Source organism: Loa loa (assembly GCF_000183805.2).
Source record: "Loa loa unplaced genomic scaffold supercont3.2, whole genome shotgun sequence".
Taxonomy (NCBI): domain Eukaryota; kingdom Metazoa; phylum Nematoda; class Chromadorea; order Rhabditida; family Onchocercidae; genus Loa; species Loa loa.
In genome coordinates, this window is record NW_018108182.1 from 1,071,261 (window position 1) to 1,084,105 (window position 12,845).

The 12,845-nt window shown below is 33.0% G+C and overlaps 1 protein-coding gene across 1 annotated transcript; it reads right to left on the reverse strand.

Annotated features, from left to right (window-relative positions):
* Positions 1-432: 432 nt before the first annotated feature.
* Positions 433-10,266, reverse strand: LOAG_08321 (hypothetical protein). Its single transcript, XM_020447670.1, has 19 exons — positions 10,180-10,266; positions 9,641-9,852; positions 9,096-9,259; positions 8,609-8,714; positions 7,963-8,229; positions 7,524-7,626; positions 6,877-7,106; positions 6,537-6,695; positions 6,040-6,253; positions 5,587-5,700; positions 5,000-5,234; positions 4,285-4,468; positions 3,790-4,013; positions 3,282-3,481; positions 2,724-2,934; positions 2,300-2,483; positions 2,009-2,093; positions 1,364-1,478; positions 433-603 (listed from the first exon to the last, which is right to left on the reverse strand). Exons 1-19 carry the CDS (start codon positions 10,183-10,185, stop codon positions 521-523), a joined length of 3,096 nt encoding a protein of 1,031 aa, XP_020302124.1. The 5' UTR covers positions 10,186-10,266; the 3' UTR covers positions 433-520.
* Positions 10,267-12,845: the final 2,579 nt, after the last annotated feature.

Below are 12,845 nucleotides of genomic sequence, written 5' to 3' on the forward strand. Positions count from 1 at the left end.
TTACCACTGAATTTCATTCGTCGAGTAGGAGTAGGAAGTAGAAGTATATTGCTATTTGCATATTTGTTATCTGCTAAACTAATTGTTTTTTAATTCTTTTAGTTTATCCCACTGCCACCTTAAAATTTCCTACCTTCTCAGAAATTAATACTAAAACATCTTCGCATAAAAAGATTCCAATAAGTTTCGATAGAGAAAGACATAAAAGAATTTAAGACTCGTCCTTCCTCGCTTTATTCTATTCCTTATGTTAGATGATATTTCAGATTAAATCAGGTGTGCATTTAGAATACTGGGCAAAAATAATAAGGAACTATGGAGAAACAGACAAAATTGCTGGATCGATTAAGAAGACATTAAATTTTCATGTTAATCATTTGAAATTCACAAAAGAAAAGATATATGAGAACGTATCAATAAGTTTCAAACATTGAGGCATACCCGCATACAACATAAAATTCATAAATTGAAAATAAAATTCATAAATTGAAAACACAAACTGCAAAACAAGCGTTATTCGTCAAAAGAAATCGCCTTCTGCTTCAGCCTCGGTTTCTTCTATGGATGATGGAAAATAAATAGGTGCATCTGTTTGTCTTGCTGCTAAAATTTAAGGAAAATTATGCATTAATTCCTGAATTAAAAAAATTTTCATTACTCCAAAAGATACACTAAGAGTTACTTTTAGAGAATATTTTATTTTTCATAAATAAATAAATAAAAACAATTATAGATTAATTATATTTTATAATGAAAAACCGTGCCAGTGCTTAATTCTCTTTTAAACCCTATTTTCGGGGAAATACACAGTATAAAACATGTTTTTAGGTTCTGAAATTGTAATTGCATGTTCGAGTTACAGTAGAGATCAAGAAGTCAGATCTTCCCTGCACTGGCAACCGAGATTTTCAGCAATGTGCTTACTTTCAAAATAATGGGTCCAGTTTAAAAAATAAAAGTAAAAACTATGAAGTCAGCACTTTATCTTTATTGAGACCTTTCATGGATAAATAAATTAACAGTCTTAAATTCCTGTTTTTTTTTTCAACTTGTTCCGTTTTACATCGAACGACATCCCGACTGAAAAATTGCTCATTAAGAGCTCACCCGAAATATCAGATAAAAGTAACGGAATAAAACCGAAAAACGATTGAAACCAATACTGGATGACATTGAAATCGAAGCTCACCTAATTTAAACCTCAAAAAACCTTACGAACTTGACAAACTTGCCAGGCTTATATCCTTACAAATTTGACGTGTAAGTTTTTTTCGCTTCTATTATTAGAATCATTATTCAATTCAAACATGAATAGCAAAGCATTTACGCTAAAAAAAATGATATATAATAAAAAATAATTTACCTAAGAACCCATCTTTATTCATGGCTCCAACAAATGTATCCAGCATGCACAACATGCAATCGATTACAGCCTCATCTTCAACTGGTGCGACTAATGGTATGCGTCCTTTATCATCCTAAGAAAAGAAAACAGTAAAGAAACAAAATTATGTACCCCGAAAATTCGAAATGAAAATTTCCGGAGCTAAAATCCGAAATTATTCAATGCCGATTAAAAATGAATGATTCAAGTCCCTTCAACTTATACACTGTCCATCAATAAATTTTTAAGTTACAAGGATAAATGCTTGAGGAAGCTCGGCTTTGCGCTCACATCACCAGTCATGCATCTTTCCAAAGAAAAAAAAGAAAATTAAAAAAAATTATAAATACTCCGCGAAATTAACTTTAGCTGTTTCTTTTATTAACCATAAAATCTAGTTACGCTTAATTAAATGCCACCTCAATAACTAGGAAACAAACCATGTCAAATTAACCGTTATGAATCAGCTTGAAGGTTAGTAATATTAGAAAATAACTATCAACATCGAAAATTGGAAAAGAATCCTGTCAGTGAAATAGTATACTCTCAACTTCCCAGAATTAAAATTTTCAAATTTCAGCAAAATTTTTATAAAAAATTTCTCATTGAAATCTCATCACTTACCATTAATGATAAAGAATAAGATGAGATTCTTAATATATTACGAATGAGTGTAATCATTCCCGCTTTACAAGCCAAATGCAGAATACTGAAAACCAGGAAAGCAACTGAATAACAATATATATGAGCCATTAGATGAAGTTATTCAAACGGCACTTTTTAAAATATATTTTTGTAAAATAGATTTGGAAATTTTGGAAACTGTGAAAACTGCATACTTCAAAAGAAGAGCTCCAAATTAACTACCAAATAGTCTCACTTTTGCTTATTCCAAAACATAAAGACTAAACTAACGTTTGCTTCTGATTATTTTGAAAATTGATAATGTGTTTCGCATGTCCATTGGCAGGAACCGGTTTGACATGATTCAGCAAATAAACTGCTACCATCTCATTACTAGCCATGCATGCATGATGGAAAACCGTATTACCAACTATGTCGATTGCCTCCAACAATGCAGACTGTTCAATTAACAAGCCTAAAAAAAAATTTCCGACTGGTAACCTGATTAATCGCTTTCTCTGATAGAACTGCGTTAACCCTGAACTAATCGCGTAAATTTATTGATTACTGATTAATCTGCATAAAATTATTGATTAACCTGCATAGTATTTTTCCGTATTTGTTTGAAATTTCCAAAAATATATTTATGTTAACTTTTAGTACTATTAAATTGTTTGTTGTCACGTTGAAAAAATAATAATGAAACGACTTTAACCGATAATTTCCAGTGCATGAGCGGGGTCACTGCAACTTGCAGCTGCCATCAATGGAGTTATGTGAAAGACATCTAATGCTGAAGGATCAGCGCCAGCAATGAGCAGCGTGGATGCAACTTTTGCATAACCCTGTTGTGCTGCGTGATGCAAAGCTGTACGGCCATAAACATCAGTTGCTTTTGCATATTCCATATTTATTTGCAATAAGAACTGAAAAGAAAGTGCATAAAATGATGCTACAAATTTCACTGATAATGTTATCTCGTAATGTATTGGATGTGAAAATCTTAAGAAAATTGACGTTTTGATACGAAAAAATGTTCAACATTCTATGTCTGTTATAAACAAAACACATGAAACTTTCTCCTATATTAAGAAAACCATGTCATTTCTTCTTCTATCAGAAACCAAATTGTTCAACGTTACCGAGTTCACGTGTAATGTTATAAAATCAAACTCGCATAGTTGCGAACGGGAACAGTATTATGTTAAGAAATTAATACACAACTAGTAACTCTGCACCTATAAGGAACAAAAGAAAAGCTTTAAATCATCACCTGGCATGCCTCAACATGTCCAGAGGATGCTGCCAGTATTGTGGCCATACTCCTATTTGTATTCTTGTTAGCATCATGAAGAATATGCAAAACACTTTCGTTACCCTCGACAGCTGCCCAATCAAAAGCAGTTAATCCAGCACGATCTACTGTTTCCTGCACACCATTGGCTAGCAAATAATTGACAGTTGCTGAATCACCTGTAAAATCTGCCCAAAAGCATGAAAATAAAAAGAGCACTCTCTGCGACTTTTTAAATGCAACATTTTTTCACAGTGAAATTTTTGCAAAGGATTTTCCATATTATCACACGAAATAAACGCATACAGTCCGGCAACTCATATTTTACTTTACACCATTCGTGGTGCAGACGGTGATAGTATATACAATATAAAAAAAAATAGTGTCTATGACAGAGGCAGACATGTCGATATGCATTCAGTATAACTTATCATTTGCAAAATAAAATTCATTTTAATTTACAGCATTCAAAATGGAAAAAATTAACCCGATCTTGCTGCAATATGAAATGGCGTAACACCATTGCAATCGATCGATTTGAAATCAGCACCCTTATTCACCAATTCCTTGCATAAAACTTCGTTCCGCAGACTACAAGCCCGATGCATTAAACCACGACCATTTTTGTCGAATAATTTTACATCACTTTTTGGTAATAATGCAAGGAAACAATCCAAAAAACCATTTGAAATAGCAAGCATGATAGGAGTCCTAAAACAAAAGAAATAAAATACAATTTTGTACACAAGGTAATTTTTTTTTTTATAGGTAATTAATATTCAGTTCAGATCGTACAGTTAGCAAAAAAGGCTCGAAATAAACAGAGCATCCAATTCTTCCAGCTTATCCATTATTTATAAATTACTGGTGGCGGGAAAAATCGCAAAAAGAAAGTGTTAGGAAGAGGCATAAGTATAAGACACTAAAATAGAAACATTTTAAGTCCTTTTAAACAACATTAATTGCTCAAAAAATTTCAAACCTTAGTAAAGAATCTAAAACGTTGAAATCTTTTTCTTTGAGCAATTCTACAGCAAGAGAAATGCAAACGGTCCTTCCACATGCAGCTGCGGCATGCAACGGTGTCATACCAAAGCAGTCCTTCCGCAGTAAAGCACGTTTCCTAATTGATGTTCGCAAAAGGATATCTACACATCGCTGATAGCCTGCAACTTTGAGTTTCTCAATCATTACGCAAAATTTTCATATCCTGGAAAGTAATTTTATATTTCCCAATGCGATTCATAAAATCATCCAAAAACGCGAAATATAAGTTTGCAGAAATTTATTAAATTATGTTCTTCTAAAGTCTAATATTTCAGTAGTTATACAGTAATGTAATTGACTAAGTTAGCTAAAGTGAGATGGAATTTGAATTTTTTGCTGCAGGAGAAAAGAGAAGAGCTTTAGCCTTACTTTCTGAACTTTTTTCTAGGTTCATTAAACTTTATTGAAAGCATGCTACTTAATTAGTGGTAGATATGCTACCCTCAATCTGAATTTCTGGCCGACAAACATTAATCTAAAAAACAGTTATTTAGCGATTACTTGGAAAAAAACTGCATCATTAAACTCGCTTTTGAAAAATATAGTTGAAAGAATAGCAAGGATGATGTGGAAAAATGTCCGCAGATCTTGACTTATCTTTGCATACATAATTTACGAGGTCAATACAGGATAAAAGTGGAAATACGTACCGCCTGACATAGCATAATGAATGGGAATTCGTTCACATGAATCCATTTCAAGACCTATAGTATTTCCAATTTTCGTTGTCTGTTCCTTATCAAGCGTCATTGAACGTGCATGATAGAAAGCTAATAGCTTTTGTAATAGCTGGGCATGATTATAACGAGCTGCTATATGGTACAGTGTAAGATGATAAGGATAACCGGATGAAGGAACGGTGACATCAGACATTGCATCTAATAACTAAAAATTTGTTGGATTTAAATGAATTTCTTTTTAGAAATTCTCCAATTTCAAATTTTAAATGAATAGCTCCTAATATCCATAATCGTATCATTAATTAGATTAATGAGTAGTGAACCAGTCAACAAGCAAAAGCTTTGCCTTTCGATGCTTCTAGATATCGGCATACGGCAGATATATTCGACAGTATGATATAGTTTCCTATCGTACTTCTAAATTTCCAAGCTGCTGCCATTTTATCATCATGACAAAACACTCAGATAGAATCTTAAGAGAGTTTAAAAGTAGAAAAAAGAGAACTCTTCTAGAACGGAGGGATCTTAACAACGAACAGCAGGTACTTGAAACTTACAAGTAAGACTGTTTCTAAATTGCCAGCTTTAACCGCATGATGAACGGGAAGAAAACCTGATTTGTCTCTGACTTGTACAACTTTACCATCAGCACGTAATAATATTTTGGTACTCTGAAAATCCACACTTCAAATTAGCTAACTCAAAACAAATTGAAAGAAACATATTGGAAAAATTCCCGTTAACATTAGGATTTCCAAGATCGTACGTACTGACAAGCGAAATGAAAAGCTGTACTACCACCAGCTGTTTGGTAACCAATTTCGTGAGTTATTTCAATCAGAATTGAAATTATAAATTCACTTAAGTATGATGTTGTAATGTTTTTTTGCTGCAGAACAAGTCACATTATGCCACGTTTTTTTTTTTGCTGTAGAACAGTCACGTTATGCTTCCTGCTTATATTTTCGAAAAAAAAAAAACTGCTCGAAGGTTTGAAGTAAAAAACAAACAACTAATGCGAGATCCGAAGGCGATTGCACAGCATAATGTAACGGAGTGTATCCTAAATGATCTTGTTCATTTGTACGAGCACCTGAAGCCAGCAATTTCTGAATAGCGTGGAAGAAACCGCTTCGAGCAGCATAATGTAACGCAGAGCGACCTTTGCAATCCACTCTTGATACCGGAATACTGATTGAGAGCAAATAATCAACCATAAATTCGCTGAAAAACTAATGAAAGAAAGTTGATAAAATCCCCGATGAAGAAGATCAAGGTGCGGTTCACCAAATCGTTCATTAGGTTCTCCCGCGGCATCACATCTGCTTGTTGAACACTGCGCACATATAAAGAGTCCTCAGTGTAATTCACGAAACAAACTGTCACACATTTCGTTTAAGCGAAGTTAGTCAGGAGCGGCTAGTGCGGGTGGTGACGATTCAAAAAAAAAGATCTCCTTCTTATGAATTGCTAAAACTCCAAGATTTTAAGCGTGCAGAAAACTAACCTATTAGAGCTTGCAGACTGTGTAGCCATATGCAAAGCTGTTCGTCCAATACGATCCACCTCTCCAATGTTGGCTCCACTATTGTGGAGCGTTCGTGCAACGACTACGTAACCATGAAATGCAGCAAGATGTAATGCAGTTAGACCAGATTTAGTTTTTCTGAAAATTTATAGAAAATCAGGCGGTAAACTTAAATAGAACACATTTCGAGTCAATAAGAAATCAATTAAGAATTTCTAGAAAAGTTTAAGTAATCTTGTAACTGTCACATTGGTTAATCTAGTATCCTCGAGCAATCAAATAATTATAAGGAATGAAATGATCAGAAAAAATAAGATACAAGCTGCAATCCGCTCCTGCACCCAAAAGATGCTTGACAATAAGATCATGGCCATGTCTGGAGGCCATATGAAGTGCAGTAACACCTTGATTTGTCGCTGCATTTATCGGCGCACCTTTGGCTATCAGTGATTTTGATCTTGATATTCGGCCATACTGGCAAGCGAAATGTAAAGCTGTACTACCATCAGCTGTTTGGTAACCAATTTCATGGGTTACTTCAATCAGTAACTGAAATTACAAATTTCTTTAAGTTTGATAGGAACAAATAACACTGTATTCATAATTATACATTATACTAGTGTGATTATTTGTGGAACACACATCCACAATGCCCACAACTTGATTTTTTCCTACATATTTCATGAATTCTACCCTTTTTTTAAAAACAATTCTTCGGCTGGGACTTATTCGCCTCTACTAGTCCAAACAACAAAATATCTGAAATATTTAGTCACTGTTTACCATGAAATGAAACATAGCAAATAACCATAATAAATTTAAATAGAGTTCAACACTTCAAAATACATTATTCTTTATCAAATAGTATTGATGTTATTGGATTAAAAGAATAACCATCAAAACACAAATTAATTTTTTTTTCCTGGGATAGGGATGATTTGTAATATTCAGATGAAAAAAACTTACATCACAACTTAGGGTGCCTTCGGTAAAACCCGCAGCAATATGAAGAGGTATAAATCCATCGGAATAACTTGCAATGAATGGGTTAGCCCCATTACTGACTAACCTAAAAATATTTCAATGAGCAAATGGTTTGAGATTACTTTACAAAATTCGCCGTACCAAAGAGTTAAAATTATAATCTGATTGCACCAATGTTATATCTATGTTATTAAATCGAAAACTGTTAGTACATACTTGATCCATATTTGAATCCTGACAGAGTTATTAAGACAGATTGTCCAACGTTGATATCAAATGTCGGCTTCATTGAAGAGTATTCAAATCGCAATATCAACCAAACCGTCAAACCATTCTTTTTCACGAACCCGTATGTTAGATAATCAGTAAAAAAATTATAAATTAAAAAAAATCCCAATATTAGCAAAAAGAGCAAGCTCACATTTCAGCAACTCGACTACGTCCATTTAATACAGCATAATGTAACGGAGTGTAACCAGAGGAACATTGGCTATTAATGGGTATTGATGTGTTTTCTAGGATAAACTTCACAGAATCCATATCACCAGACATTGCCGCATAATGCAGGACCGTCCTCATCTGTTGATCTCGCAATTTCATATCAATTCCACCATTAAAAAGCAGCTTTAGCACATCGCTATGCCCATTTAGTGCAGTCCAATGCGCTGCAGTCATACCTCGTTTATTTCTGAAAAGAAAAAAGCCATCTCCAAATAAACAATGCAATCACTTTCCGTTGTTTATTATTTTCAACAATTTTTTACCATTCAAGTAATTTGGATGAAATGAAGTGATACGGAAGTATTACAATATACAATACCGGGGCTACTTTCACTACATGTATACATACAATCGTATTATACACAGATATATTCTCAAGTCTACTTCTGAAGGATCAAAACATTACGGTAAAACTTAAAATCGAATAACAAATCGAATCGAATAACATTTCTTTGCTACCTACTCTTTTCTTCCCCACCACTTAGTTACCAGTATCAGTCCGTATATTATTAATTCCTGGATCGCATATACCAGAATGAGTCGAAATTCTGCAAAAGAATACTCACTTAGTATTTGGACTAGCATTTCTTTTCAATAAAAACTCGACAAAGGCTGAATTTCCATAGAATGCTGCATAGTGAAGTGGTGGACAACCACCCCAATCTGGACGATCTGAAATGCTTTCATTGAAAAAAGGAAAAGAAAACCTTAACTACATTTGTGGAAAAGTAATACCAAAATGACTTTTTCTGGTGAGAAGAACTAATGAATGCATAATCGTTTTCAACGTGCTAATTCAAAACAGTACAAAATATTAAACAGTTTTACAGTTTCTGGAAGTAGCGACTATCAAAGAATTGTTATGTGTACAGTAAACATCGTTCTAATCTACTTATCAGAGCTTGTTTTTATAAGTTCAATTAATTAACTGGAAATAAGCATCAGTTTACTAGTTAAATCTAGTAATTTTTTGATTATTCAGTGACAATCACATAGCGCTGTTTCAGAACTAAGAGATTCGCATCTTAAACGTTTATTACTATTACTACTTACCAATAATCGAATCACAATTATCAAGGATCACTTCGGCACAAGTCAATGCATTAACTTGCGCACATATATGCAACGATGTCATGAACTGTTTCGTTGCACTATTTGGCCTTGCACCATGGCTAATCAAGATTTTCACTGTATTTGGATGATTATGAAGACAAGCCCTGAAAATTTTTAGGAGCATTTGATGGAAGAGTCTAAGAACCTAGGACAAAATTTTGGTTATAATGCAATTGTATTTTGTAAAATTATATTTGCTAAAGGTGATTTTGATATATTACACCATTCAGAAGAAGCAATATCCCACTCAGCCGAACTTTTACATGCTCAGCTTATTGCCAATATCGTCTTAACCATTTGAATAGAAAAGACTTCCAAATTTTCTGAGCAAGATTTTTGAAATGTCATTCTACAAATTTTGCAGTAAGTACATGTGTGATAGTGAACTGAAATGTGTCAAACTACTCATCCTATACGATAGTACGAAAACTCTATTATTTACAGAATTTGGCGAGAATGAATTTGAAACGGAACATCAATCAAACCTCTGAAGCGGTGTACACCACTCTCGATCACGTGCATCGACTCTTGCACGTGCATCAATGAGTGCATTCACAATTGCATGATATCCATAAAAGCTTGCTAAATGTAACGGCGAAGTTCCGTTCCCATCCGCTTCATTGACATCAATACCTTTCTCTATGCACCCTTGTAATAACCTCAGATCATTTAACAGCACAGCTTTCAGCAATTCAGCCTATAACCACAAAAAGGAGATTATTAGTTCTACATCAATTCAGTTTACTAACAATTTTCCTTTCTCAAAAGCATTTCTTTATTTGTTCATGAACATGAGCATTCCCACTCTGAAATAAACTATTCCAGTTTTGGAGGCATTACTCTGAGCATTCGAAGATTTTTTTTTTCAGTTAAAATAAAGAACTCCCGTTACAAATTTACTGAAAAAGTTGTTCACTAAGGTACTGGTATCATATCCTATCCAATCGATATCTTAGTGAGAAGAAAGAATCGAAAATAATTATATGGGAATAGATGTAATTATAAGGAAGCACACTGCGCTTACATTCATTTTCGCTAGATTTAATTAACATATTATGAATTTGTACCAACAATTTCCTGCAAAAATCCTGGAACAATCCGCAGCCTAAAATAAAAAAATATTAATAAAATTTGTCAAAAAAAGAAAAAAAAACCGTCGTGTTGCTACTCGATATCGAAATATAGCCAGAAGAGAAAAAATTTTGATACGAAACGATAAATAGAGAAAACCAGTCGCTGATCGAAAATCAGAACCAAGATACACAAAAATAAAAAATAAAAAAGTTTGATCATTGTGTAACCAAAACCATTGTACATATGAATTTTGGCTTTTGAAGATTCATATCCCAAATTCGAATTGAATCGAAAAGATCTTAAGGTCTCGCCACTCATTCTTTCACTTTCAAAATAAGTGAAGTCATAACCCATATATACATATATTCCTTATCCATTCAACTGCTCCATTTTGATTCCTCTCCACTTCTGCTAATCTTTCCTTAATGTTTAGGTAACTAAGATGGATTTAAAAAGTGACAAGAATGTACTCCATGAAAATTATGAATTCGAAGAAGTTAAAATTCATGAGTAACAGACATATGCTAAAAGATATATATTGGAAGATTAGAATCATCTAGCATGGAGAATCAACGAGAATCCGAAATGGAAAGATTCAGAGAAAAACAGATTCCAATGCTTTTCCTACAGAGTATCTAGCAAAAATGAAATTTCAGGTGAAGAAAATTAGATCTAATTTTAAAATGAAAATTGGAATGAAAATGATTGGAATGGAGATTTAAAAATGATAAGCCAATAAAAGTGAATGTGTGTTTAATGAAGCATGCGGAAAATAAGCAACAATGAAATTCGAATGTGGGTATAATAAATGAGAATGTGTCATAGCCCTAATGTATTATATATTCAATACATAAAGTGGGACGGTAATTTAAAATAGATTCTAAAATTTGAAATAAAATCAGGGATAATCTGCTGTTGATGAACGACGAAGAATTGATTGAGGGAAGGAAATTATTTCACGTTCTTTTCATCCTATCTTCTCCATCATTTCTGATAAAAAAAAAAATAGAAAAAAAAATCAGTGAAGAAAAAAAGATTTTACTAAAGTGAATCGAACGGCAGGCACGTCAATCATTCTCTTATGCAACATGATAGCTGCTGTTTACAGCAAAAAGTATCGCATCAAATGTTATAATTATATTTTAAATATATTTTATTAAATTGATTCTACTTAACTTTAATATTGCAAGCTTTTTCTGAATAGAAAATCAACATAATGTTTATATTCGAATAAAAACTACATTTTAATTTCTGCATTTTCGGTATGAAGCGTAATTTAAAATAGTTAATCCGAAATACTTGCTAGATCAATGAAATATAATCTGGACCAAAAAGTTAGTGATAATACAGTAAATGCTAGCACTTTAAGAATCTTTATAACAATACTGCAACCGATGACGACGTATAGAGATCAATACGAGATAATGTTCGGTTGATCTCTAAACGTCGATCTCGAATTATGGTTCCGAAACGTCAAGCAAACCATGCGAACATATTGGCTTGTCGCAGTAATAATGATAAGAAAGAATGATAACAGCATATTCTTGATAATAATGTGATAAGAACAGTATTACAATCGGGATTTTTGCTGATGATTTCAGTCTAATGTTCCGTAAGCAAGACGTTATCTAGGAATACCCTGCTTATCCAATTTGGATTTCAATATTTTTTGTCAGGAAATAAATCCGTTAATTTCTGAATCCTTGAGAACCGAACTGAGGGTTCCATTCTCTAGAATTATCTATTGGATCATATAAAATCATATAAACGGTAATCAGCGGTAATAATTTAGCCTGTCTTTGTTAGTTCCTATCTCATTCCTCAAAAACATCATCCATACCTCTATGCCATCTTCAGGTGTAAGAGAGATCTGAACTCTTAACCACAATATTTTTGAAGTCTGATTTATTTCTATCAAATAATAACAAACAAAAAATAAAATGAAATGATGAAGCAAACAATACTGTGCAATTACATGATGCACTGAATGTTAATAAGAAATGCCATATGAAATGATAATAAAATGACTAATAACAACTTATCACAGTTTACTAAATTATACAGTAAAAGTATTTGATAAAATGATTGCATAATTATCACTGATAACTTGCTAATGCTATAACTAACAAACAATAAAACGATCCATTAATTTGCAAATGATTACTGATGCCGATTAATGAAGTAATAATGAATACAACTTACAAAGTAACTAACAATGATTACTCATAACTTGCTTACAATTATCATACTAAGCAATGATAAGGTAACCGGTAACACTCACTGATAACAAACAAAATAATTCGATTATCAAAATATCTCTCCTCATCCCAATTCACCAACCCTATTGAAACAGCACAAACAACCAAGAAATATTTATTTTGTTTTTCTTCAAGTGCTCTCAATCTTTGCTTTTATTATGATCGATGATCCTTTTTCATCATCCTTTCTTTTTACTCCTCTCTTTTACTATAAACACATCATAATATTCTCATCCTACTCCCATCATCATACATACGAATATCTGTTAAACTTTGAGAAGTTTAATTGCTCGCTATTTCTCCAACTCTCCATAACCACCACGACTCTCTTTATAACAAATGCTATCTCCCTCACCTT

Bases quoted from the DNA above. Each gene is read 5' to 3' on its own strand.
- LOAG_08321 (XM_020447670.1), bottom strand. The intron at 6,696-6,876 runs GTATCTTATTTT...ATAAATTTTCAG, and splicing joins GCAGGAGCGGATTGCAGCTT to AAAAACTAAATCTGGTCTAA. The intron at 6,254-6,536 runs GTTAGTTTTCTG...TTAGTTTTTCAG, and splicing joins CAGTCTGCAAGCTCTAATAG to CGAATTTATGGTTGATTATT.